The sequence below is a fragment of the Chamaea fasciata genome, unplaced genomic scaffold (genome assembly GCF_029207755.1).
Source record: "Chamaea fasciata isolate MVZ Bird 193981 ecotype frontalis unplaced genomic scaffold, bChaFas1.0.hap1 SCAF_12, whole genome shotgun sequence".
In the NCBI taxonomy this organism is placed as follows: Eukaryota; Metazoa; Chordata; class Aves; order Passeriformes; family Sylviidae; genus Chamaea; species Chamaea fasciata.
Genome location: NW_027094097.1, coordinates 15,422,818 through 15,450,142, shown reverse-complemented (window position 1 = coordinate 15,450,142; position 27,325 = coordinate 15,422,818). Strand labels below are relative to the sequence as shown.

The 27,325-nt window shown below is 61.8% G+C and overlaps 1 protein-coding gene across 6 annotated transcripts; it reads left to right on the top strand.

Annotated features, from left to right (window-relative positions):
* The first annotated feature begins 219 nt into the window (after positions 1 to 219).
* On the top strand, positions 220 to 26,352 carry CBFA2T3 (CBFA2/RUNX1 partner transcriptional co-repressor 3). 6 transcript variants are annotated; one of them, XM_066194764.1, is made up of 12 exons: positions 220 to 506; positions 17,613 to 17,759; positions 19,221 to 19,298; positions 20,500 to 20,741; positions 21,059 to 21,148; positions 22,574 to 22,755; positions 22,872 to 23,128; positions 23,239 to 23,324; positions 23,598 to 23,796; positions 23,936 to 24,004; positions 24,180 to 24,367; positions 25,103 to 26,352. In XM_066194764.1, the coding sequence occupies exons 1-12, from the start codon at positions 290 to 292 to the stop codon at positions 25,376 to 25,378; spliced, it is 2,031 nt and encodes a 676-aa protein (XP_066050861.1). In that variant the 5' UTR covers positions 220 to 289; the 3' UTR covers positions 25,379 to 26,352. The 6 variants fall into 6 exon arrangements, with proteins under 6 accessions (XP_066050861.1, XP_066050860.1, XP_066050862.1 ...); XM_066194763.1 differs by having other exon boundaries at positions 221 to 506; positions 24,177 to 24,367; XM_066194768.1 differs by lacking the exon at positions 220 to 506 and adding an exon at positions 8,377 to 8,515 and having other exon boundaries at positions 24,177 to 24,367.
* The last annotated feature ends 973 nt before the right edge of the window (positions 26,353 to 27,325 follow it).

Below are 27,325 nucleotides of genomic sequence, written 5' to 3'. Positions count from 1 at the left end.
TGCTGTGCCGTGCCGTGCCAGCCCTGCCGTGCCGGTCCTGCCGTGCCACACCAGCCCCTCGCAGTGAGGAAGTGAGGCTGGCGCGAAGGGGAAGTTGTTGGAAAGTCAGACCGGAATGGCTGATGGGGAAGGCAGAGCTGGGCTTGGTCACAGATGGTTCCTGTTGGGGAAGGACACGGGCGCAGCTGCCCGGCCACCCCCACCCGCCGCATTATCACTGCCCGGCAGCTGTTCACCTTCCCCTCGCCATGGGACGCGGCTCCGCTGCCACCGCGGCCCCGGCCGTCACATGAGCGGCCCTGGCGGGCGGGCAGGCGCCGAGCGGGCAGGACACCCCGCGCCCCTCCGCGGCTCAGCATCCCCGGCCCCGCCGCAGCTCCTGCCCACGCGGGGGACCAGCCTGGCGGCACCAGCCTCGGCGGGGCTCGCAGAGTTGGGGTGCTGCCACCAACCCCTCGGGACCCCCCAGAACGGACAGGGACCCTCCTTGGGCAGGACCAGCCAAGGTGAGAGGCAGCGGCGGGAGGGAGGTGGCGGTGGCAGTGCCATGTACTGTGGCACGGGTGACTCACCCCAGTGCCAAACTCAGGCAGGTGCTCCCCGAGGGTGGCACGTGGCTGGCACCAGTCAGTGCATCCCCTTGGGGACCAGCCAGCGGGAATGGGGAGCTGGGACATAACCAATGCACCACGGAGCTCCATGGGCTCACTGTCATGGGGACCCATTCGGAGCCCACTCTGCAATTAAACCTTTCCATAACGAGTAATCAGCCCCGAGGATGTTTCATTTCCAGCATTTCAGTCCTGTGTTTGCTGGGTGTTTGTGCTCATTCTGGGATCAGCAGCTCACATCTGACCCCACGGGCTCTCCAGGTGCTGCTGATGGTTTGTGCAGAGGCTCCGTGGGGATGGAGCATTCCACATCCCAGTGCTGGAGCATCCCCAGGCACCGAGGCCAAGGGGCTGTGACAGCTCTGGGGGGCTCGGGGGCTCTGCTGGGCCTGTGCCCGGTGTGGGCAGGAAAGCAGAGCGGGCTGAGTCATTGGTGTGAACAATGCTGGCCCCGTGCCGCGCTTCCCCTCACTCCCCACCCCGCTCCCCCGGCACCGCGCTGCGGCCGCAGCCCCCTGCCCACCCTGGCACCTGCCCACGGGCCAGGGACACAGCTGGGACAGCACAAGGGCAGGGTTTGGGTGCACCGTGGGTGCTGCACCTGTTGGGCATGGGTGGGGGAGCCGTGCTGGGGTCCCTGTCCCCAGGGCTGGCCCATGCCAGGCACGGGCACACCGATAAGGCGGCGGGGCCACGGGGCTCGGCGGGCACGGCGCTCCGGAAGGCTGCAGCCAGGGAGCCGTGCAGATTGCTGCGGGCTCGCTGGGCTGCCCGTTAGGCTTTTGGCAGGAGAAATGTTTGTTTTGTTGGCCAAATATCTCTGCAAACTTCCTGATTTCCTTGCGGCCGGCGAGGCAGCGATAGGGCTGGCGAGGCCGTTGCCGGCCCTGCTCTCCAGCTTCGGCACCGAGAGCTGTTATCTCTGATGCACAGCGGGCAGGGAAGAGGTGGAGAAAGGGAAATGAAATACAACAGAGGTGGCACATTTTTTGCTCTTGATAACAAGCCCTGCTTTTAGCCTGGGAACTTGGAAATGATGCAGGTGGTCAGAGACAGCCACAACGTTCTCTGCTGCCGTGGCTCATCTGGATCTCGTAACAAATCCCAGACCTCACCCGGCACAAGGCTGTGGCTCCCCGTGACATGGCCTGGCATGGCACAGGCACAAATCAGCACCAGCCTCCACACAGCCAGAGCCCCAGGCTGGAGGATTTTGGCTCTGGGAAGGTTCTGAAAGCAGCCCCAAGGCTTGGATCTCCATCCAAGCCCCATGCCAGAATGAAGGCAGGCTCACAACTCCTCCTGCTAGCTCCCATTGATTTTTGCAGGGATGTGAGGTGCTGGAAGTGCAATGCCTGCTAACTGAATCCCTATTGTTATTGGGAACGATGCAGGCAGTGCAGCCTGTGGGATGGGGAGGGCCAGGAAGGAGCTTGGCCCAAGGTTAGGGTGGAAGAAGGGGAGTGTGAACTTGTTGTGAACCCAAGGGCAGCTCAGGGGATTTTGTTCAGCATCTCCCAGTGAATCCCTTCTGGCCAAGGATGAGGCTGGCAGGACTTCCTGTGGAGGTGCCAGCAGCGTGTCCAGGCACCCCAAAACACCAACTCCTGGAGTCAAAGCAGCACGTGGTCATCTTTGCTTTGCAGTTAAATCACTTCCCAGACTTTCCATGGCAGAGAAAAGCTGGAAACCTGGCCCCTAGCAGCCTCAAGACCTTGAAGCACCCAGAGGAACAGTACTGTATCCTAAAGTCTCCCATTTTTTAAGGCAAGCCGGTGATTTTCCAGAGCCAGCAGCGCAGGGCGAGCGGGATGATAAGCAGTAGGGGGTGGTTTCCCTTTGAATGCCACGAAGCAGGAACGAATCTGTCAGCAAGGAAAACAGGATTTTACTTTTTTTTTTCTTTCTTTTAATGGGAGATGCTTTTTTTTTTCTCTTTTCTATGTGGAAGTTGTGGGAAAGCGACAAAGCCGCTGGATCTGCTTCAACAACCAGTGGGGCTGCTCCTTCCAGCCCGATGGCTGAAGGGTGGCTGACCCCGAGTCTGGGGACCCCCAGGAGTGGTCACAGAGGGAAGCCAGGCACCAAGGAAGCCCCTTCCCTGGGAAAGGCTGGCGCAGGGCACTTCCTGCCCAGCAGATGTCCCTGGGCGGATGCAGCTGCGGAGGGCGATAGCCGGCGGGCGGGCGAGCGTCTTCCCCGCTGGCTCCCCACCAGCCCCTTATCTCCCTCCTGCATTCCCCGATGGATTAACGTGCAGGAAAATCCAGCGCCAGGGCTCCTGCTGCAAGCCAAATGCCAAGGGAAGAGCGCCGGAGGCTGCAGCCTGGCTGCCGGTGCTCGGACTGGGTTGGATTTAGGCACTGAGATTTGGGCCGCCAGGGCGATGGGACCGTCCACGGTCACACCGACCCTTCCCAGCCCTGCAGCTCCCTGTCCCTGCAGGGATGCTCCGAGCAAACGGGGATTGGAGACCCCGCAGGGCTTTGCATCCCTGCAGCTTGGGAGCACTTGGCCACACGTTGTCACCAAGCTCTGCTTTTAGGGCGCCGCTGGCAGTGCCACGTCCAGGGAGGACTCAGAGAGGTACCCAGGGATGCTCTGCTCCCTGAGAGGGAAAGGATAGAGATTGAGAAACCCAGACAGACAGACAGACCCGCTGGGGGTGGCACAGGAAACCTGTGGCACGCCAGGGCTGAGCCTGCACGGCTCGGTGCCTTTGCCTGCAGACACGGTCCCGTGGGAGCAGGCTGAGGCACAGGGAGGGACAGGCCTGAGCCACCAGCCTGGAGAGGGGCAAGGTGTCATAAACCAGCACCATGGGCTGTTTGAAAAAGCCTTCGGCTTGTGAAGAGGCGATGCAGCTGGAATAGCAATCAGCTTGTCCTGGCACGCTGGGAAGTGCCGAGGCTGAGCCAGAGCTCCAGGAGAGCCAGGAGTAGGAGACAGCACTGGATCACTACTTATGGCTGGGCACCCACAGGGTGTGGAAAGCATCCCCAACACACCACAGTGGCTGCAGAGGCAAGAGGGGGCATCTAAGGGTGCCCTGGTGGCACCATGGGCCCAGCACTCACCACGTTGCCCCTGCCCACGTGCGTGGCCCCGATAGCAGGCAGGGGTCATGTGCAGGGGCAGATATGGGGCGTGGGTGGCACATGGTGGTCACCATTTCCTGTGAGGTTTTGGTACCAGTTGCCTTCATCTGGCCTCAGCGAGTACTTTATCTCCTGGCAGGCAGCATGCCAAGGCCTCAGTGCTCCTCTTCTCCCCCAGGCTGTGCCTTGGGGTGTCCCTTCCCCTGAGCCAGGTCCTTGGCACCCTCCATGTGCACACCCAGCGGGGATGGAGAGCATGACCCAGCACAAGTGACAGGTGATGGTGACACCCTCCAGTGGGACTGGGACACCTGTGGGGTGGGCAGGCACGGATGGACGCTGGGCAGGACGCAGGGCAGTGGGAGATGCCACCTCCTCACAACAAAGGGAGCGGGGTTGACCACAGCGTGTGCGGTTCATCCCCGCCCCGGGCTCACCACGCCATCAATCACGCGCCAGCGTGACCCACACCGAGTCAGGACAGGAGTTTCCACCCTCTCCCACGGGTGGGAACGCACTGGGGCCCCATCCTGCCCCGGCTCCAGATTTGCCGGGGTAAGGATTGCCAGCCCGGGTCTGGAATGGATCCAGCGGCTATCGGGCTCTGGCAGGCGCTTATCTCCGCCCCAGCCGTTAATTTCCCACCGCAGCGGAGCGGGGCCACCGGCTCTGCCGAGGCGGGGCGGGTCCCATCGTCCGTCCCCAGGCACCCAGGGAGCCCCAAGAGCACAGACCCCAGGGAGCTGAGAGATGGGGGAATGTTTTCCCGAAGGAATTCCAGACTCCCCCTTTATCTCACCCAGGCGTGTGGTGGATGGGTGGCCATGGAGCTCACGGCAGTCCCGACTGGCAGCGGGTTTGGGGCAGGAAAGGGTTAACCCCGGGGAAGTTTGCTCACTCTCGGCGATGATTTAAACCAGACAGAAAGGTTCTGTCATCCATCACGCTAACAGCTAGATCATTGTGTTTTAAAGTGTCTGTAATTGCAGCAATACAGAGACCCGGAGGAAGATAAAGGCTGGGAAGATGCAAATGCCGAGGGGAAGCACCAACCCCTTGCACCCAGCAGGGAGAGAGCTGGGGACAGCCCTGGGGACAGCCGGGGGTGGGGGGCGACGGCACGCGGTGGGTGATGTGGTGTCTTTGATGTGGTGGGAGCATCCACAAGACAGCACAAGGGCACAAACCCAGTGACAGGGATGGGTAGGGAAGGGTCTGAGTAGGTGCTGGACTGCAAATATTGTCTAAAAATTACGTTTATCTTCCTCGTTATCCCTGGATTAGTACAAAGTGGCTCTTTCCCCATCTCCTTCGGGATGCAGGCGATCCTGTGGTTAGGGTACAAAGGAGGGTGAGAACTCGCCCAAAGCCTGCGAGGAGGTGGCCACGGCCACGGCCAGGGTGCCCGGGCTTTGTCCCTGCATCCCAGGCCACGTGCGAAGCCGCCGGCGGGGAATTATTAACATTCAGCCGAACCCCGCCGAATAAAGCGAGCTAACACAAATGTTTATTTTCACAGTAGTGAATTATGACTTCAATAGACCAAAATTACAGGCTGCGTGCGTGGAATAGGAACACAGCAGCCCCTGCCACCCAAACGCCGCCGGGGGGGATGCAGTGGCTCTGCCCCCCTGCTGTCCTGTGGGGTGACAATGCCTCCTGCCCCTCCTGACAGTGCCTGAGTGGCTCCTGGGGCACGAGGTGCCAGGGCACGGGGTGTTTGATGGCGTTCTTCAGCTGCAGCCCGAATTAAGGAGAGGTGGGGACAGTTCCTGGCAGGTCCCTGTGACATGTCTGTGGCAGGGGGCTGGCAGGTTGGAGAGGACGAATTTTGGCTCATGGCACGGCACCAGCTGGGCAGACAGGAGGGTTTTGTGGTGTGTTTGAGGTTTGCACGTGGGGGTGTGACACAGGTGGCTGGACTGAGAGTGTGGTCGCCCCCATGGGCAGGGCCCTGCTCTCCCAGGGAGTGGCCTGATCCCAAAGGAGCCCTGTCCTGGCAGCCCAGAACCCTGGGAACACTCTTGGGCTACCTCACTGATGCTGGGGGTCCACAATGCCTCAACCTGTGCTGGGAACCACGTGTCCAAGTGCTTGTCCAAGTGCCTGTGTCCCCAAGCACACGTGGTGCTGGCATTTGCATGTGCCAGCCGGTGCCTCCCATGCAAAGCCGGGGTGTGGCGAGGTGGGAGTGCAGCTGTAGGGTGGATTTTCCTCCACTGCTCCTGTGCCACTGGGGCCATGGGGACAGGTCCCCGTGGGAATGAGGGCAGCAGGACCTGGAGAACCACAGGCCCTCTGGGAGCCCTCTGGGAGCCCTCTGGGAGCCCTCTGGGAGCAAGGGATGGAAAACTGGAGCTGAGGCTGGAAGGGCTGGGTCAGGATTCTGCAGCACCTCCTGCTGTGACCCCATCAGTGCGGGGAGCTGGGCTGTACAGTGACCATGCAGTGGTCATTTGGGGACTGTGTGGTGGCCATGTGATGGCCACTTAGTGGCCACAGAGTGATCACTTAGTGGCCTTGTGATGATCATTTATTACCTATGGAAAGGTCACTCAGTGGCCGTGTGGTTGGCATTTACTGGCCACGCAGTGGCCGCACAGAGGCCATGCAGTTGTCACACAGAGGCCATGCAATGACCATTTACTGGCCATACAATGGTCACACAGAGGCCATGCAGTGGTCACACAGAGGCCATGCAATGACCATTTACTGGCCATGCAGTGGTCACACAGAGGCTATGCAGTGGTCACACAGAGGCCATGCAATGACCATTTACTGGCCATGCAACGGTCACACAGAGGCTATGCAGTGGTCACACAGAGGCCATGCAACCCTTGTGCAGTGGCCATGCCAGGGCCATGCAGTGCCCTTGCAGTGCCCACACAGTGTCCATCCCTCAGCCACACCAGGGTCACACTCTGGCTGTCCAGCGGCCACGCTCTGGCTGCCCAGTGGCCACGCAGCTGTTGTGCGTCCCCCAGTCCTGGCCATGCAGCAGCCGTGCCGGGTGACTCCTCCTGGCAGAGCTGCCGCTCTCCCAGTCCCTGGGAAGCGGGAGAGGATGAGTAATACACCGGGCACAGGGCAGTCGCAGAGGGAAGCAGCTGCCGGGCACAGTAATTACAAACACACACACACAGGCAGGGCTGGGGCTCGCAGGGAAATTTGCAGGGAAATTCACGGGGATTGTGTTCCCGGTGCACAGGCAAGCAGCAGCGTTGTGGTAGGACTTGGGGAGGGAAAATTTGAATGCTGTCCCCCAGCGGGCACGGGGAAGGCAGCCAGATGTGCACCCCTGCCCTGCACCACTGTCAAGGAGGGTCCTTGCATGAAGCTGACCTTGGAGCCCCACCGAGGCCCGGCAGGGGTGGTGGCACTCCAAGGCCAGGCTGGGAGGGGCATGTGGGACCCTCAGGGCTGTGCTTGTGGTCTTGTGGCTGCTCCAGTACAACCCCAACCCTTGGGCCCCTGGAGAGGGAAGCTGAGCAGCCACAGCTCCATCCCCCGCAGCCCCCCAGTCCCTTGCAGACACTCCCACCCTGCTTCAACCCCTTGGCTCTTCCCAAGGCCCCAGACAAGTCCTGGCCAGTTCCCTTGCAGTCCCTCCACCTCCCCCAAAACACGTCCCAGCTCCTTGCAGCTCCCCAAAACATGTTACCCAGCCCCCCATGCAGCCCGCTACTCTCAGCTTTTCGACCCTCGATCTTTAGCACCCCCAACTCTGACAATTTTGCAAACCCCAACCCCTGCAGCCCCCAAGCCCCGTACACTGCCCTGCATGGCCTTCCAGCCCCCAGAGTGTCACCAGGTCCCATGAACCCCCATGTCCCTGTGCAGACCGCCGGTGTCACTTAGCCCCGTGTCCCACTCAGTCCCCCGGTGCCGAGCAACCCCTCGGTTCCGTGCAGAATCCCTCGGTGCCGCCCATTCCCTGTCCCGGTCCATCCCATCCCGTTTCTCTCCCGGTGCCGCCCATTCCCTGTCCCGGTCCATCCCATCCCGTTCCCCTCCCGGTGCCGTCCGTTCCCTGTCCCGGTCCATCCCATCCCGTTCCCCTCCCGGTGCCGTCCGTTCCCTGTCCCGGTCCATCCCATCCCGTTCCCTGTCCCGGTGCCGCCCATTCCCTGTCCCGGTCCATCCCATCCCGTTCCCCTCCCGGTGCCGCCCCTTCCCTGTCCCGGTCCATCCCATCCCGTTCCCCTCCCGGTGCCGCCCGTTCCCTGTCCCGGTCCATCCCATCCCGTTCCCTCCCGGTCGCTCATCCCGGGGGTCCCGCTCCGGTGGCGACGGCGGCGGCGGGGCGCCCCCTGGCGGGCGCGGCGGGCCCCGGTCTAAGGCAGCAGCGCGGGCGGGCCCCGCTCACTCCGGGCCGGGCGGGCGGCGCGGCGGCAGCGGCGGCGCGGCGGGGGCCCGGCCGGGCACGGAGCGCGGCCCCGGGCGCCCCACGGCCGCGGCGCGGCTCCGGGAGGATGCGCCGCCGGGCAGCGCGCAGGGGGTGAAGCGGCCCCGCGGATTTACCGCGGTTTCTCCGCCCTCCCCCGCTTCTCCGGTGCCCCCCCTCCGGGGGGAGGGGAAGCGCCCCGAAGCCCGGAGCTGGCGGCGAGCGGCGGCCCCGGGCGCGGCGAGCGGCGGCGGGCAGGTGCCGGGGGCAGCCGCCGCCGCGGGGCCGCGCTCCGCCAGCGCCGGCCTTAAGCGGGCCGGGGCCGCCGCCGCCGGGGGCCGCTGCCGTCTCTGCCCGCTCCTGCCGGCCCCGCCGGCCCCTGCCTTGGGACTTACCTCACGCCTCCGCCACACCTCAGGACGGTAAGTGCCGTCCGCCAGCGGGCACGGGGACGGGGAGGCTGCCGCTGCCCGCGGAGGCTCCCGTGAAAGCGGGGCTTGGAATTCTCCCGGTGTTCGGGGGATGCTCTCGGTGCACAGGGGAATCGGAGGCTCCCGGTGCCCGGGGAGGCTCGTAGGGCAGAGGGGCTGTGGGTACTACCGGTGTTCGGGTTATGCTCCCGTTTCGTCGAGGAATCGGAGGCTCCCGGTGCCTGGGAAGGCTCCCGTGGAAAAGGGGCTGGGAATGCTCCTGATGCTCGGGGGATGCTCCCGGAGCGAAGGAGTCGGGGAGGCTCTCGGTGCCCGGGGGACGGTCCGGTTTTGCAAGGGTCCGAGATGCTCTCGGTACCCGGGGCAGGCTCCCGGTGTCGGGGAAGCTCCCGGTGCGCAGGGGACGGGGATGCTCCGTGTGCCGGAGCCAGGCGCGGTCCCCGGCACGGCGGCGGAGCGGGGCAGGGCGAGCGGGGGCACGGCCGGGGCCAGCGAGCGCAGCGCTCGGAGCGGCTCCGCGGGGGAGGCAGCTCGGGAGCGGATCGCCGCGCCCGTGGGCCCCGCTCCCGCGCACCTCGCTGCCGAGGGGGCGGCGGGGTGCAGACCCCTCTTCCCCGCGCTGCCGGGGCGCTTCCTGCTCTCCCCTCCGTGTCCCCCGTCGCCGTTTCCCGAGCACCGGGGCGGCGTGGGATGGCACAGCGTCCCCGGGAACCCACGCGAGTTTGTGCCCACCCCCCAGCAGACCCCCCCCCCCCGCGGCTGTGGCTCTCGGCTCCTGCCCAGCAGTCCAGCTCTTTGTCATCCCTGCATCTATCCCTCCTCTCTGCCCGCCAGCCCCGCATCCCGCTCCGGCTGCTGTGGACCTGGAGCTGGAGCCGCGTTTTGTGGCGAGGGGGAACTGACCCACTTGGGAGAGTTTGCGGGAGGAATCCCGGGGCTGCTTTGGGAAGTTCCAGCTCCCTTCGTTCCATGTTTACGTGCGAGGGCACGGGTCCGTGGTGGGCACACGGGGCTGCGGTGGCAACGCTCGCAGAGTCCTCGCGTGTGCCAGGGGATGTTTGTTTGGATGTGGATTTGGGAAGGAAGCCTGGCTCGGGAGTCTCCAGCGCTGCCATTCATCACCGCCTGCTCTTGCTTTCCCTTTGGAATTACGCTAAGCTGGGCAGCCCGGCTTTGCCAAGGGAACGCTGCCGGCGGAGCGATGGAGCGAGGCTGGCCCCGCGCTCCTCCGTGGCTCCTCCGCGACACTGAGCCGGAGCACAACCAGCCCTTCCCGTCATTCCCTCGCCGCTGGATGGTGCCTTCGGATACCGCAGAGCGTTTCTCTAGTTAAACACACCTTTTCTTGGAAATCTTTTTTTTTTTTTTTTTTTTGTTTTTTTTTTTTTTTTTTTTTTGGTCTCTATTAGCCAAGAAAAACTTTGCAACTTTCCTTCGCTGTCGGAGAGGAGCCACTGCCGCTGCTGCGTTTCGTTTTGTTTTTTTAATTCGAGGTCACGTGTGCTTTGACAGTGTCTTTGATTCCAAGCGATGGTCTCGTCTCCAGCTTAGGAAGAGCTTCTGAGCTCTTCCCTCTGTTGTTTTCCCTCTGTTCAGGAACAAAGAGATTTTTCTGCCTTTAATTAAAAGGAATATTAATTCCCTGCTCCTTTGTCGAGCGACTTGAAGACACTCTGCAAACATCCGTCTGCTCGGCGCCGCGGTGGGGGTGAGCTCTGCTGTGGTACAGGGCATGGAGAAATGCGGGAACCATCCCGAAATCCCGCGGCAAACACGGAGCAGCAGCCGGGGAGGATGCTGACAGCCACGGTCCTCGGGTGAGGAGCCCCATGGAGCTGAGCTGCCGCCTAGGGTGGGCTCTTGGATTCTTGGAGGTTTGTGAGGCAGGTCCCCGTGCTGAGACTTCCCACACAGGGTGAAATTCCGTGGTTGGGGAGGCGAGTGGAGGTGAACTCGGCTGTGCCAAGGGGGTTTTCTCTGCCGGCTGCCTCCCATGCTGGCAGGTAAGGTTTTCCCCGGGAGCAGAGAGATGTTGGGTGTGTTTTGTTTGGAAAATATGAGGGCAGATGTTGCTTTGTAGGGGGGAAAAGGCAGGAGGCAGCGGGGGAGAGGCTGTTCTCCCTTGGCTCTGGGTGCTGGCATGGGGTGAGTGCCAGTTTTGGGCAGTGGGGAGGCCTCGCATGGGTGCAGCATTTGCCTCTTACATCGGGAACTTCCAGGCTGCAGGATGGAAAAATATTCCGGTGCTCAGCCCCACTTCAGGGCTGGGCTGCTGCAGGCAGGAGGGGGCTCTGGCGGGTCCCACAGGGAACCTGGGGCTGGCAGGTCTCTGCTGATATTCCTGGAATTTTGCTTCTGAGCCAGGGATGTTTGCACGCGTGGGAAACCCCAGGCAGGATCCAGGCGTTGTGGATCCTGTGGTGTCCGGCCATGCCGTGGAAATGGGGTTTTGCCTCCTCTCACAGCTGTTAATCCCTGCCCTGGGGGCGCTTTGGCTCGGCCCGTGGTCGTGCACGGTACCTTGTCCTGCAGCCACCCCGGGAAGGTGTCTGGGTGCTGTGGGACCCCCGGGAAGGAGAGGCACGCCATAAATATTTGTTATTGTACCTCTTAGCGGGAGTCAGTGGAGTGGCAGCGAGTCAAGCAGGAAGTGCAGGGCTGTCAGGGAGTGCTGACAGTGGGGCAGGAGCCGGGTCCCTCCTGGGGGGACACACAAATCCCCCCACACCAGCACTGACCCTCTTCAGCCTCCAGCCAGAGCAGCACGGCCACAGCGAGCACGAGGTTTGGTGCAGATCAGGGCCGGGTACCGTGAATGGGGCTGGGAGGGACCAGGCACAGCCCATGGGTTAAGCTGGGCTTAATCTCTGCTGCCGGGGCCGGGGGGATGCTGTCGCTGCCGCAGGTCGGATGCTGCAGCCTGACCTGAGCTTTCCGAGCTGAATCTCACGTGGGAGATGGATTTAGCTGCCCAGCAGGATGGGGACGATGGGAGTCCCCAAGCTGGGATCAATCCTTGCCAGGCAGAGGTAAGAGCAGGCTGGTGGCACAGAGGACAGCCCTGCGCGGGTGCCCTGGCCTTAGTGCCATTGGCCGGTTTGGGGTTATTTTTAGATTTCCTGAAGCTGTTTTCTGCCGTCCCTCCCGCTGTGCTCAGGCTCCCCAGCGGGAACCCCACCTTGACAAACCCCCAGCTTTCCTTCGGAAGATGCTGACCGATGCTTCCAGAAAACATCCGAGGGATTTCCTGTTTATTTTGCAAAATTCTCATTAATATTTTTTTCTCCCCCTGTGATCTTTGATTCAATTTCACATGGGCAAAACCGCCTCGAAATGGAGCCCGTGGTTCAAAAATAGACAAAGAGTCGGTGAGGCAGCAGCCGGAGGCTGTGGGAGGGCACGGCCGGAGCCGGTACCGGCCCGGCGCCTGCGGGGCAGGATCTGCCACGGGGTCCCTGGGGAGCTGGCGGTGCCTCGGCGTTCCCACACTGCAGGGACCTCACCGGGAGCTCCCCGCCGGAGCCGGGGTGTGGACGGGGAGCTCTCTCTGCCTTCTCCAGCCACTCTGCCTCCAGGATGCCCCGACCCCCCCTGCGAATGCCACTTGTCCCTGCTCCGGCCATCAGGGCCACCTTTGGGCGTGAGCATCCCCGTGCACACGGCTGCAGAAATCCCGCGTTTTTGGGGCGTGGGGCTGGTTTTGGGGTGCCCCTTTGGCAGTGCTTTGGTGCAGGGTGGTGCAGCCCAGGCGTGGGTGTTTCCTGGGTGGGGGCAGCTCCGGCAGGGTCAGCCCCAGCCCTGCTCCTCTCCAGGTGTTCCGGGCTGCCCGCGGCACTGTTTACTCCCGCTGTTTAGCCAGGATATTTAATTTCCAGGAGTGCAAGGCAGCTGGGGAGCAGCAGGGTGTGTGTGTGTGCGCGCCCACCTCCCTGTGCCACCTCCGGTGGGATGAAGCCGACGGTGGCAGCGGGCACGACACTGCAGCAGATATTGTGCTCTGGCTGGGTGCTGCTGGCCCATAGGTCAGGGGGACCCCCCAAACTGGCCCTGTGCGTGGGGGACCCCTCCTCCCAGCCCGTCCCCCCGCCAGCAGCCACGTCGTCGCCAGCCGCTGTTGACTCACAGGCTCCGTCCGCCGTCGAGTCCCGGGGCTGAGGCCGAGATGCTTTTACAGGCAGGGCTGAAATGCACAAAATGTTCGACTTGTAAAATATGTAGCGTGAGAAAATAGCCTTTTCTGCTCTCCTCCTCCTCCTGCCGCCGCTCCCCTGCCCCATCTGCTCGCTTGGAAAGCTTCCCGCAGCCGGGAGGGGGGGGGGGGCGGCGGGGTCCCTCGGCAGGGATGGCACCCACCCCGTGCAGCCCTGCCCGCGCCGAGAGACCCCCCCGGGGCCAGGAGGGCTCCCGGGGGCAGATCGAGGATGCGCTCGGTCCATGAGGGTGTTGCCTCCTCGCTGCTCTCGCCGTCCCAAAGTTTCGCTCTTTCCCGTGGACGCGTTTTGGGAAGGAGCGCGGGGCTGCCACCGGGAGCGCCGCCCGGGGCTGGGGACGACTCGTTGGGACATCCCGGGGGGTTTGGAGTTTCCAAGACCTCTCCAGAGGGTCCCGGGGAATCCCCCTGCGAGGCGGCCCGGCAGCCCCAGGAGGGACCTGCCACGCCGGAGCTGGCCGCGAGCCACGGTTTTCACCTTAATCCATCATTATCTGGGCACATTTCGGATCCTTGCCAAGAGCAAGGTGGGAAGGGGGGGGGTTGTAAGCATGCTTTCCCTATTCCCCTGCCATCCTTTTTGCTGCCTGTGTGTAATTAACAGAGTAATTAAAAACAGGATGAGTTAATTGGTATTCATTTATGTGGCAGATGTTTTTAATTGAGATACGAAACAATTTACCTGTTTACATAAACAATAGCAAATGAAGGCTTGTAAAACAGAGAGGGCGCCTTTTTTTTTTTTTTTTTTTTTTTTGGCTTTTTTGTTGTTGTTTCGTGGAAAAATCAAACCCATCCCCCACCCCCGGCCACGCCAGCTCGGGGAGAGCGGGAGCTGCTGGCACTGCCTTGGTGGCACCGAGCCAGCTGGTTTGGGTCCCTGGGTGGATGGATTTGGCTTGAAAACCGCGATTTTGGGGCTTGAGGTGCGTGCAGAGCCCGGCTGCGGGTGCTGCTGTCCCGTGTGGAGCTGTGCTGTCACTGCCACACAGCCAGAGGTGGAAGGGGACCGGGGATGTTGGGACTTGCTGGGAGTTGATGGCCCGGAGCTGAGTGAGAACAGCGTCCGTGGCAACAGCGCTGGCATTCGGGGGATGTGTCTGCAGGAAATTGGGATGTACCTGAGCGTCGGGAAATCTTTGCCCTGGAATTGTGCTGGTGGGAAGTGTCCCAGCTGGGCCAGGGGCACAGGAGTTGTCTCAGGATGCCCGTGGGGATGACCTGCAGGGGCTCCCCAGGACTGAATCTGGGTTCCTTTAGAAATTGTGCAGAGTTTGATTCATTGGATTCAGTTTCAAAGGACTTCATTTGTGCTGACGAGTGTTGGGTGTGGATCGCTCCCTGCTAGGCTGGCTCCCCAAAATGAGCACCTGGGACACCCCAGTGATGGGTGGGCAGCATCCCTCCAGCATCAGCATGGAATCGTGGAATGGTTTGGATTGAGAGGGGCCCTAAAGCTCATCTCATTCCACTGCCACGGGCCAGTGGATGAGGGCGAGGGATGCCCCAGGATCTCCCCTCAGAGGCTCATGAATCACAGAATGGTTTGGAAGGGACCTTAAAGCTCATTCCATTCCCCCCTGCCATGGGCAGGGACACCTTCCACTATCCCAGGCTGCTCCAAGTCCTGTCCAGCCTGGACTTGGACACTTCAGGGATCCAGGGGCAGCCACAGCTGCTCTGGGCACCCTGTGCCAGGGCCTGCCCACCCTCCCAGGGAGGAATCCCTTCCCAATATCCCACCTAAACCCACCCTCTGTCAGCATCCCACAGCTGCCCTCCTGCTTTCTCCTGCTCCAGGTGCAACTGGGGATGAACTCCAAGCTGCCTGGGGTCACCTTCGTCACCATGGGCTCAGGGAGGGCATCAGGATGGGTGCAGGGGAGGAAGGAGCTGACCCCAAAAAGAGAATCGGGATGGGTGCAGGGGAAGGAAGGAGCTGATGGTGCTGCGAGGTCCCACCAGCTCTGCCGGGCTGGTGCGCGTGGCTGGCTCTGCTGCCCGGCCTCAGGCACTGCACGCTTCCAAACCTGCTCCAGCTGGGACAGCTCCGGCCCTGCCATCTTATCGGGGAGTTGTTCTTGGCCCCGCCGGCGGCGGCAGCTGAGGAGCAGGAATGCTTCCCTGCCTTTGTTTCAGAGGCAGCCTGGCTTGGGGAGACGTCGCCTCCAGCATCTGGATTTCATTTGTGGCCATTTGGAGAGCATGAAGGATGCTGGGCGCTGGATTCCCTTTAACCCTTTCTTCGCCCGGGAAGCTACGCCTGCAGGGAGCCGGAGCTTTCCCGTGGCCACATCCAGGATGATGAAGCAGCTCCGTGCCTGCTTCATCCCCATCCCTGGGGAACGGAGAGCAGAGCAGCCTGCCCGGGTGCTCCGCGCTCATCCCGGGGCTCGGACATCCCACTTGTTGCCCAGGGAGGAGGCAGAACCCCGGGCTCGTGGTGGCTGGATGGGCTCCCTGGGGCTGTGGGAAACAGCAAACGCCGGGCTGGGATGGCTGCCAGCCCCATCCCTCCCGCGCTGCTCCTGTCCCCCCGGCTCCAGGCTGCAGGATGCCGTGTGCCCACTGGAATGCTTGGCTGTGTGACAGTGTCACCCCGGCGGGGAGCCTGGCCGGGCAGTGCCGGGGGTTAAAGCCTGCGGTGTGACAAATGGGGGGCTCGGGGTCACACAGGGGTGTGCGGGGGTCCGGCATCCGCTGGCCCCGGGGGGCAGGGTGGGGAACAGCCGCTCCCGCCAGCCCAGGAGAAAAATACTAATCCTTTTATTTTTATATTATTACTTATTCATCTGGGCTGCACAGACCTAATGGAAACCAGATGGAGGAAAACAGACACGGCCCCGAGCGGCTGGGACAAATTACCCCAAAGAGAGAAAAAAATAGAGGGAAAAATAATTCCAGTGGAGTTGGAGTTGTGCTGGGGAATTGCTGTTTGGGGGAGCTGAGGGGAGGCTGCACTTTGTTCCCCAAAATCTCCTTTGCTCTCCTGGAGTTCATCCCGTCCTGCCAAGGACCTGGGTTGGTGGCTCAGCTGTGGTTGGGTCCTCCAGGCATTCCAAGCTCTTTATCCCATTGGATTTGGGACCATTCCTGTGCCTGCCTGGCTGTGTTTGGGTTGCAAACACCTCAGGGAAAATTTAAAACTTAAAGGAAAAAAAAGAAAACACAAGAAAAACCAGAACCAGGCCCCATTTCCCTGAGTGCTTGCTCAGCTTCATGGAAACTTTCCTGCTGATGGGAAGCTGTGGAAAAGCTGTGTCAGTGCCAGGATGAATGTATCCGTGTTTTCCCCTCGGTGTGGGCATGTGCATGGAGTCAGGGCAGTGAGGAGGACTGGAGCTGGGATGGGGATGCAGGCAGGGACCATTCCAGAGATGCAGGGAAGGATGCTGCCAAGGGTGTGACAAGGACAGGGATCCTGCCAGGGATGCAGGCAAGGATTGTGTGGGATCCAGGTGCTGCAGCTGTGATCCCTCACAGGGTCACACTCTGTGCACACTCAGGGCTCATCCTCTGCTGTCAGAGCTGGACCCTGCTCTGCTGAGTGATGGGGGCAGTCTGGAAGGCTGGCAAAGCTTTGCCCAGAGATGGACATTTCCATGAAAAGGGAGATAAAAGGTGTTTTTTGAAACAAGCCGTTTATTCTGGCAGGCCTTGTAAGGAAACTGAGGTTTTGAGGAGAGAGAAGCTGCACGGTCTTGGGATTTCTCCTGTGGCTGGGGAGGGGGAAGGGAGCAAGGAGCGGGGAACTGGAGCATGCACATGCAGGAGTATGCAGCATTCCCATGTGCAGTGGACAGAAAGGGATATCCAGGCTGCTGGAGCCATGCAGAAGGATCCTGTGTGTGACCAGCAGGGATTTTGGCTCCCAGCACCACGTCCTGGTGCTCCGTGTGCCGCTGGCTGCAGCACAGCCCTGATAGCATCTCCGTGGGGATGAGGCCCTGCTTTTATTTAGCCCGGCCGATGTGCTGTGGCCACGTTCAATTAATCTCCCACAGTTGCCCTGGATTAAGGATGAATATTGGAGTAGTGGTTATCAGCCAGGACGGGTGGGGACCGTGCTGGGGCACAGGGGGGACCCCATGGCAGGGGGTGGCCGTGGTGGCCACTTCCATCTTTGGCCGGAGCTGCCGGCGGCACAGGCACGGTGACAGATCCCCACAGCTGCCAGCACTTGTGGCCACCCGTCACTGCCAGTGTGGCAGCCACGGGGCCCAGACCCTGCTGGGGGCTGTGTGCTGGCCCGAGGGGATGGTGCTGGTGGGAATGCACTGCTGGGCGTTTTTGGGGTTGGGGTAGCACAGGGAGGGAGGCGGCGATGCCCAGTGGGGTGATGGTGATGGCCAGGAGCTCCACAATCCCTGGGCTGCAGAATCTGGATTGCAGAGCCATTCTGGTCTGAGGGGGACAGTCACTGGTGGACATGTGGGCCCTGCCACCAAGCAGCGGCTGTGATGATCCCATGATCTCTGCCAGGGTCTGTGCCAGCCCTGGGTGATGCTGCCAGGGCCAGTGAGGGGTCAGAGGGCAGCAGGAATTCCCAGGATGTGTCAGGAGGGTGCTGTGCTGTGACAGCAGTGATGTGACACGGGCTGGGTTGGCACTGCAGGGGCAGAGTGGTGCCAGCACTCTGTGCCCCTGCCCAGGGCACTGCCCCTACTGCTGTGCAGGTGAACAGCAGGTCCATCACCCTCCCCACCATCCTGTGGCACACAGGACACCAGAGTCCTGTTACCCGAGTTCTACAGCGGGAGCGGAGATGCCCAGGCCAACCCAAGGTCCCCAGGTGTCCCCTCTGCCCCTGTTTCCCAGGGAATCACAGCCCTGCCTGGCACACCCCGCTCACCACCCCATGCCCTCTTCCCCGTGCAGATAACGCGGAGACCGCGGCCGGCACCATGCCCGACTCTCCGGCTGATGTGAAGACGCAGGCCCGCTCCACGCCGCCCAGCATGCCCCCGCCGCCGCCGGCCGCCGTGCAGGGAGCCACGCGCCACCCCTCCTTCACACCCAGCACCAGTGAGTACCCCGCTGGGGACGGGCTCTGCCAGCCTGGGGACGGGCTGCCCAGCTCCCTTCACCACCACCTCACACGCGGCACCCAGGGCCAGCAGGGTCCTCGGAGCCCTGCGCGGTGCTCGTTGTGACACAGGGTGACGTGACCTGTCCCCAGGCTGGAGACACTCCTTGGGTGCACGTTCCCAAGGCATGGCTGGAGCGTGTTCCTGCAGGGAGCACCGTGGCACTGCCCACGGCCAGCAGTGGCCTGTGAGGTCCCTGGGGACAGGGACACCCTGGGGGCAGGGACATCCTGCTCTTCTGCCACCCGGTCACCAAATGCTGGCGCAGAGCAGCGCGTGGTTGGAGGATGGTGGGGGTTGGGGGAGTCCCTGTGGATCGGAGGTGGCCCCGTGGTGGGTCCCATGCATGTGGGGACACATCTGTCCCTCTGCATGTGGCACCCAGTGGTGGCAGGGCAGTGTCATGGCCAGCCATAGTGGCTGGGACCTCCTTGCCCTGGCCAGGCTATGGCAGGGTGGCATCAGGGGACTCCAGGTGGGAGTTTCAGTCTCTGTAGTTGGACTGGGGACAGCCACCGAATGTGGTGTCCCCAGGCACGTGGGCTCATTGCACACCCACAGGGTTTGCACCAGGGATCGGTCACTGGTGTCACTGTCCTGGACAAGGCACATGCAGTGCAGGGTCCAGACAGGCAGGGGACAAGGCTGGTCCCCTGGCAGGAGTGGCAATGCCCACTTCCAGTGGCTGTTCCAGTTCTGCTGAGACTTCTCCTGGGCACGTGCATGTGCATGGGTTTTGCTCGTAGCTGTTTCTTGCTCAGAAAAACCCCAGTGGGGAAGAAAAAACCCTAAAGCAACCCCTGAGATCCATTCCCTGACACCTGCAGCCTCCAGCAGCGCTTCTGCACAGACTCTCTAGGAATCAGCTTGTGCTCGGCTGTGCTTGGAGGGGGTTTGGGTGTCAGTCCCAATCCCTGTGGCTGATGTGGCAGCCCAGGTGTGGCTGGGTCTGGGATGAAGGACCAGGGGTGCAGGCGGCCTCTGCACCACAGCTCAGCACAAAGAGGGATTTGGGACCCAAGGCTGGGAGCGCAGGCAGCCTTTGGCTCAGCACAGAGCAGGATTCAGGATGCAGGGCCATCACAGCTCAGCATGGAGCAGGGTTTGAGACACAAGGCTGGGGGCATGGAGCAGCTTGGAATGGACACCACAGCATTTCGGTTGTTCTTGGCCTTGGGGGACCTCATTCGGTCCCTAAAATGTCAGGACTTTATCAGGCAGCCGAGCATCCACCCCCTGAACCCTCCCTGTGGCTGCAGTGGGACGCAGGGACACGGGTCCCTGGTGGGTCTGGTGGCTTTGCCCACAGCACACGTCCCCGTGGTGAGGAGCGTCCCGTGCAGGGCCGAGAGCTGCCCCCTCTGCTCTCTCATCATAGCGTGTTTTATTTTGCTTGCAGATCGAGACGCTGGCCCTCCGACGTTTCTGCCTCGCGGCCGTTTTCATGGTTGCTTGAAATGGTCGATGGTCTGTCTTTGTAAGTAAAATGAAACACCCGCTCTCATGAGAGAGCCGAGCGCAGCCGCAGCCCCCGGGGGTGCTCCCCGTCGCCAGCCCCTCGCCCGTGCGAACCCCAACCCCATCCCGGCCCAGGGACACGTGTGGTGTCCAACTTAGGAGCGCACCTGTCGCGGGAATAAAAGCAGTTGTGGCCGCCGGGTTATTTTCGGCACCTCTTCAGCGGGCAGTGGGCGCTGCCCGGCCGGAGAGCCAGTCGGAGCCCCCAGAGCAGGCAGGGCTGGCCGGGCGGCACGGCACCCCCAGGTCAGTGCGATCCCCACGGGGACAGGCGCGGGGGACCGCGGGGTGACGCGCCGGTGGGACAGGGATGATTCGTGTTGTCACCCGTGTGGCAGGGACATGGGTGACGGGTGTTGTCATTGGGTGATGCATGTTGTCACCCATGCCATTGGGACATGGGTGACATGTGTTGTCACCCACGCTGTCAGGACGTGGGTGATGCGTGTTGTCACCCACACTATTGGGACATGGGTGATGCGTGTTGTCACTGGGTGACGTGTGTTGTCACCTGTGCCATCGGGACACAGGTGATGCATGTTGTCACTTGCTGTTGTCACCCATGCTGTCAGGACATGGGTGATGCCTGTTGTCACCTGTGCTGTTGGGACATGGGTGACACATGTTGTCACCTGTGCTGGCTGGGAAAAGGTCCCTGTGCTCATGTGGGGCTGGTGCAGGACAGAGGGGTCTGCCACTCTGATGGTTGGTACCCCAAATTATCCCCCTGGATCTCCCGGCATGCAGTGTTCAGGCAGCTCCTGTCCTTCCTGACCAGGCAGTGGCGACAGAGGTGGCAACGTGCTGCAAGCAAGGCTGGACTCCATGGGAAATGGCTCATGGATTCTCTGTGGGAATGCTGAGCAGCTCTCAGAGGGGCAGGATGGAGCCCCTTCCCCTGGCTGCCTGGGCTGCTGAGGAGCTGGATCAGGCTCTCGCTGTGCTGAGGGATGCTCTGCATCCCCTCCTTCTCCACAGCCCCCACAGCACCGGGTCCAGTCCAGGATGCAGCCCCAGGGATTCACCAGCATCCTGAAGCCTTCCAGGGCATGCCAGCCCCACATTCCCCAGCAGGACACTCCAGTCCTACCACCCCAACCTCATGCCTCGATGCCAGGGCACAGCCACCCGCTCTGACCTCCCGTTCCCTGTCTCCCCAGTGATGAACGGGAGCAGCCACTCGCCGACCGCCATCAACGGGGCTCCGTCCACGCCCAACGGGTTCAGCAACGGGCCGGCCACCTCCTCCAGCGCCTCCCTGTCCACCCACCAGCTCCCCCCGGCCTGCGGCGCCCGCCAGCTCTCCAAGCTCAAGCGCTTCCTCACCACCCTGCAGCAGTTTGGGAACGACATCTCCCCCGAGATCGGGGAGCGGGTGCGCACCCTCGTCCTGGGGCTCGTGGTACGTCCCTGGGGCCAGCCACGGGGTCCCCTGCATTTGAGGATCCTGTGTTTTCTTTTGGGGATGGAGATGCTGCCAGAAGGGAAAGAGGGGCCTGGATTGATCTGAATCCTGGAGAAAAGGGGGTTGTTTTCCCAGCGTCTCCTGGGATCTGCACAGCCAGTGCAGGGTTGGTCCTGGCTGCTGGCATTGCCAGTGAAGCCTCGAGTGTGGTTTTCCCTTGAGTGTGGTTTTCCTGTGAGCCTGGCAGAGGAGCAGGAATGAGGGAGGAACATCCCCCAGGGGTGTGGGGTGCTGAGCCCAGGCTGTCCCCACAGAACTCCACCCTCACCATCGAGGAGTTTCACGCCAAGCTCCAAGAAGCCACCAACTTCCCGCTGCGACCCTTCGTCATCCCCTTTCTCAAGGTGGGTCTCCAGCCTGGGCAGGACGGGATTCATGGCATCATTTCAGCACAGGGGATCTGGGGGTGGCTTTGGGGCTGGCAGCTGCCTGTGGGTCTGCCCGTGTCCCCCCAGGCACACATGTGCCCCCACACGTGTGGAGTCACGCAGGGCCAGGGCTGGTTGCAATAAAGTCAGGGGTCGGCCCAGCTGGTTGCCATTTGCAATTCATTAAAAATTCCCTCTTTTTTTTTTTTATTTGCCTTTTAATTTCACACTGACTCTGCAGTGTCACCCTGCACTGGAGGGATTTGCCCAGCGCTGGCACACCTGGCAGCACCAGCACTGCCAGCAGATGTTTGAGTCCTGTGTCCCCTGTCCCTTGTTAGCAAAGGAATAACTAAAAAGTGCAAAAATAGCCCCTTTTCCACCTCTGCATCCCAGCCCCCCCCAGAGCAGTGGTCCATGAGTGGAGGTCCATGTTCATCACAGGAGTCTGCTGGAGTGATTTGCTCCAGGCTGAGCTGGAGGGCGACAGCAGAGCCCCCCCTCCCCTGCTGTCCAGTTTGTTGGGTTTTTGGGATCCGTGGGAGCAGGGAAAGGTGAACTCCCAGGCCCTGGCAGACACTGGTGGCCCTGTGGCTCCAGGCAGGCTGGGATCCATCCCCGTTGTCCCAGTGCCAGGAGCACAGCGGCCGCGCCGGCCGGCCCTGGCACCCCGCTCCCAGCTGTTCCCACCACCCGCTCCAGATGTTTCTCATTATCCTAACTGCAACCAGCCGGGCTCGGCGTGCTTCCCAGACTGGGGACTTGCTGTTTTTGTGGGATTGCTCCCCCCCCAGCCAGGGAAGGGAAGGGGAGGGAGGGTCCAGCCCTGCTCACTGCAACTGCAGCTCCGGCTCGGGCGCTAACGTGTCCCACAGATGGGATTTGGCTGCGGCTCAGCTGTCTAAGGCAAAATCCAGGGCTGGCAGCCAGAGCATCGGGCAAAAGGGGGTTCTGCTGCTTAATTCCTGCTGCTGCTCCTGGGGCTGCAGTGCCGTGGGGGGACACGGTGGGTGGGTGGGAGGGGGGTTCACAGCTGATCCTTACAGCTGTGGCTGCCACATGGGCTGGGGGTCCCACAGGTGCAGTCCCCAGGGAGCAGTGGTGGGGACAGGGTGGCCGAGGTGGCTGACCTGGCCCAGGGGTGATGCTCTGCAACCCCTGCCAGGATGCAGGAGGGCTCTGTTGAAGCTGTGTCTGAACCCTGTGGGGTGCCATGCGTGTCCCCCAAAAGCCCACCTGGGCATGCTGCTGGCATCCCAAGGCTGTCCCCTGGGGAAAGGGAGCAGGACCCCAAAGGAAAGGCACCCCCTCACACCCCCTGCCCGTGCCGAGCTGGGGGCACAGCCAGGCTGCTCCTGGGGGGCTGTGGGGCCATGGGCTGCACTGTCACCCCCCCCGCAGGCCAACCTGCCGCTGCTGCAGCGGGAGCTGCTGCACTGCGCCCGCATGGCCAAGCAGACCCCGGCCCAGTACCTGGCCCAGCACGAGCAGCTGCTGCTGGACGCCAACGCCTCCTCTCCCATCGACTCCTCCGAGCTGCTCCTGGAGGTGGGCGAGAGCGGCAAGAGGAGGACGCCAGACAGGTGCCAGCCGCGGAGGGGCGTGCGGGATTTTTCAGGGACGCATCCCTGAAAAGGGGAGGTTGTTCCGGGGTGGGGGGGGAGGCCCAGTGGGGACCAACCTCCTCTCGTCCGGCCAGGACCAAAGAGAACGGTTTGGACCGAGACCCCCTGCACCCCGAGCACCTCAGCAAGCGGCCGTGCACCATGAGCCCAGCGCAGCGCTACAGCCCCAGCAACGGGCTGAGCCACCCCCCGAACGGGCTGGGGCACCCCCCCGCCGGCCCCGCCCTGCCCCAGCACTACCGCCTGGAGGACATGGCCATGGCACACCACTACCGGGACACCTACCGGCACCCCGACCCCCGGGAGCTCCGCGAGCGCCAGCGGCCCGCCGGTGAGCCCTGCTGTCCCCAGGCACGGGGGGGGGGCGGACGGGGCTGGGACCCCCCATAAAGGAGAGGGATCCTGCAGGGGGGCTGACCCCGCTCCGCTCTGGCCTTGCAGCCGTGCACGGGACGCGGCAGGAGGAGGTGATCGACCACCGGCTCACGGACCGGGAGTGGGCGGAGGAGTGGAAACACCTCAACAACGTACGTGGTGTCCCTGCCCCATCCCGTGTGTGTGTGTGTGTGTGTGTGTGTGTGTGTGTGTGTGTGTGTGTGTGACTCTACTCTGCCCTCCATCCCCACCGTGTCCCTCACGGGGCTTTTCTCCCGAGCCTCCTCTGCTACCACAGCCAGCATAGCACCCTGGGGCTGGCACAGCCTGGAATAGCCCGACTCCCCCTGCCCAGCGCCGGGCACCGCAGCCCCCCGGCTGCCTGCAGCAGAGCCCCCTCGCCATCCCCGCTGTTGCCCCCGCAGCTGCTGAACTGCATCATGGACATGGTGGAGAAGACGCGGCGGTCGCTGACGGTGCTGCGGCGGTGCCAGGAGGCCGATCGCGAGGAGCTCAACCACTGGATCCGGCGCTACAGCGACGCCGAGGACATGAAGAAAGGCAGCCCCCCCTCCGCACGCCCCCACAACTCCTCCTCCGCCGCCGCCGAGGCTCCCCAGTTAGGTACTGACCCCCGGGGCCGGGGGCTGCCCCCCTCACCTCTCCGGGCTGCCCGCGCCGTTCTCCCGGGGGTCTGGCGCTGCCGGCGGGTGCGTTCCGAGGGGACGGCGTCTCCTAAGGGCGTCCCCTCTCTCCTTCGCAGACGCTCACCGGGACTTCGCGCCGCGGCCGCTCTCCGGGTACATGCCCGAGGAGATCTGGAGGAAGGCTGGTGAGTGCGGGGTGGTGCCAGCCCCCGACAGAGTGCTGAGCTGGCAGCGCCTCTGCCCCGGCTCCCCTCACAGGGATGCCTGCGGCACAAGAGGAATTTGGGGTGGTTTTGCGGGAAGGGGGGATGCCGGGGCACTGGCACACCCCGGCCACGCTCGGCTGCTGCCTTCCAGAAGAAGCCGTGAACGAGGTGAAGCGCCAGGCCATGTCCGAGCTGCAGAAGGCCGTGTCGGACGCCGAGCGGAAAGCCCACGAGCTGATCACCACGGAGCGCGCCAAGATGGAGCGGGCCCTGGCCGAGGCCAAGCGCCAGGCGTCCGAGGATGCCCTCACCGTCATCAACCAGCAGGAGGACTCGAGCGAGGTGGGATCCCTGGGGCAGTGCTGGTGTGCGGGGACCTGCTGCAATCGAGGTTGCAGCATCTGCGTGCGAGGGTGGGAATGGGAGACTGTGGCAGCACCGTGAGATGGGAGGAAAGGGGAATTCCTGCACCCGGATGGGGATGCAGGCTGTGGGCAATGATGGGGTGCATGGTCCTGGATGTGGATCCAGTCTAGGATGATGTGCACGGTCTGGGTTGTTGTGCATGGTCCAGGGTAGGGTTGTATGGTCTGGGATTAGGGGGGTACCTGCTTCAGGGTGGAGCACAGTCCGGAATGGGTGTGCCGGGTCTGATATGGAAATACACAATCTGGCATGGATGTACCCATTCTGAGATGGATGTGCACAGACTGGGATTGACATGCACATTCTGGGATGATGTACATGGTCCAGGACAGGGGTGCACAGCCTGGGATGGATGAGCACAGTGTGGGATGGATGTGCACGGTCTGGGATGGATATATATGGTCCAGGATAGGGGTGCACGGTCTGGGATGGATGTACACAGTCTGGGATGGGTCTGCACATTCTAGGATGATGTAAATGGTCCAGAACAGAGGTGCATGATCTGGGATGGACGTGCACAGTCTGGGATGGACGTACATGGTCTGGGGTGGATGTGAACAGTCTGGGATGATGGAGTGCCCGGTCCTGGGTGCACAGCCCAGCCTGGAGGTGCACACTTCAGAGCTGAGGCCGCGTTCCCCGATCCCGCAGAGCTGCTGGAACTGCGGGCGCAAGGCGAGCGAGACGTGCAGCGGCTGCAACACGGCGCGCTACTGCGGCTCCTTCTGCCAGCACAAGGATTGGGAGAAGCACCACCACGTCTGTGGGCAGACTCTGCAGGGGCTGCCGGGCCCCGCCGCCCCCGGGCCGGGCCAGCCCGACGGGGTGCCCGCCATGGCCAGCAGCCCCAGCGAGGCGGGCTCGGTGGCCGCGTCCCGCGCCGGCACTCCGGCCACGCCGGCGCCGCTGGACAGCGCGTCCCGCTGAGCCGCCCTCGGGCCGCCACGGACTGCACCCGGTGCAATTTCCTCAGCTACCTGACTCGTGTGACCTCCGAAACGACCTCTCTAGCTCTCACAACTAATCCTCACGGATCCTCAAACTGGGCTTTAAGTGGAGTTAAGGCAAATACCGGTCTCTGTTCTTTCTTCAGTCTTTGTTTTGGCTTTTTTTTTTTCCGGTTGGTTTTTCTGTCGGTTGGGGGATTGTGGTTTGGGATTTTTTGGGTTTTTTGGCTGGTTGGTTGTTTTTTGTTTTTGTTTTTTTTTTCCTTTTTTTTGCTCTTTGGATGTGGGATTTGGCTCCAGCCTCACCACGCAGTGCTGTGGGGAGAGACCAGCCTGATCCCATCCCCCATCAGCGCTGCCGAGGGGCTCACTTGGAGGAGGAAAGAACCTTCTTTTCTTCATCTCTCTCTTCCTATTTTTTTTTCTTTTTACCTTTTTTTTTCCTTTTGTAAAAAAATAAAGAAAATAAAAAAGAAAACGTCGGACTCTTTGGCTTTAAGTAAGAAATTGTTAAAAAGGAAAAAAAAAAAAGAAAAAAAAAGAAAGAAAAATCCAAAAACCAGACGACGCGTGACGGACGCTCACCTGTAACTACCTTGCTAGCTAGCCAAGAACAGACCAGACTCACCTCTGCTCCAAAGGAAATCCAAAACCAAGGAATATCCAAACGTCTCTCCACTGCCAAAGTTCGTTTCGTTCTGTTGTCGCTTCCTTCCCCTCCCCACAAGGATGGATGGACATGCCCCTGGGGCTTTAAAGAATTTCTATTAAAATAAAGCAAAAAAAAAAAAAAAAAAAAGGTGTTTTTTTACTAAAACCCCAACCCCCAAGGTGTGGGAGGGGGAGATGGGGCTGAGAACCGCAGCCGGAGTTGGCACATCTCTACCTCTGCCCACCACCGCCCTGGAAAAGGAGAACAAAAAGGAGATTAAAAAAAAAAAAAAAAAAAAAAAAGAGAATATAAAAAAAAGAATTTTAAAAAAAAGGGAAATTAAAAGACGGATATTGGGTTTCTCCCTCCCCGAAGCCATCGGGGGGACCCCCACATCCCTTCACTGCCAGGCTGCTCCCACACCCCGCGCTGGATTTGTTTCACAAGGATTTTTTAAGAGGAAAAGGAAAAGGAAAGGAAAAGGAACGCTGCCTCCTTCCTGGCCGAGGACGACGTGGATTATTTGGGATTCTTGCCTCGCTGGAGCGGCACGGAGGACGGAAGTGCAATACAGAGAAGTCCGAGCTCCGAGCGGAGGCAGCAGTGCTGTGCGCTAATGTGAATGTAAATAGTGTCTGCAGAGGTCCAAAAATCAATAATAATAATAATAATAATAATGATAGTGATAATAATAAGAGACGTTTGCCAAATAAAGGATGAGGAGGAAGCGTGGAGCTGTGTCGCTGGCCGGAGTGAGGCCTGGCATCGGGAGGAGCTGTAGTTTTTCTGCATTTGCAAAACCCATCCTGTGTGTTTTCCGTAGGGGAGGAAGAGGAGGGGAGGGCTCGGGGCCTGGGGGGTTGTGCTGCCGGTCACAGGGCTGGGCTGGGCCACAGCAGAGCTTGGGACACGCCAAGGGGTGATGGCACTGGCCCTGTGCCACCAGCACCCAGCCCTGCTGGGGGTTCTGTGCACCCCAAGGCCTTGGTGCGTCCCCTGGGAGGGTTCTGTGCACCCCAAAATCTTGGTGCATCACCTTGGATGAGTTCTGTGTACCCTAAGACCCTCCCTGGGGGGTTTCTGTGCACCCCGAGATCTCTCTGGATCCTCCCAGGGTTCTTCTTCTGAGGTCTTGGTGCATCCCCCCAGGAGGTTTCTCTGCATCCCCCTGGGAAGGTTCTGTGCACCCCAAGGTCTTGGTGCACCCTCCCAGGGGGTTCTTGTGCACCCCCACGTCTTGGCCCAACCCTGGGCACCTTTCTGTGCCCCCCAAGA

What these genes read in the sequence shown, in the direction of transcription:
- CBFA2T3 (XM_066194763.1), top strand. Translation starts at nt 290, where the DNA reads ATGAGCGGCCCTGGCGGGCGGGCAGGCGCCGAGCGGGCAGGACACCCC. An exon ending in CTCCTTCACACCCAGCACCA is followed by an intron (nt 17,760 to 19,220) that starts GTGAGTACCCCG and finishes TTTTGCTTGCAG; the next exon opens with ATCGAGACGCTGGCCCTCCG. An exon ending in CGAGCGCCAGCGGCCCGCCG is followed by an intron (nt 23,129 to 23,238) that starts GTGAGCCCTGCT and finishes CTGGCCTTGCAG; the next exon opens with CCGTGCACGGGACGCGGCAG.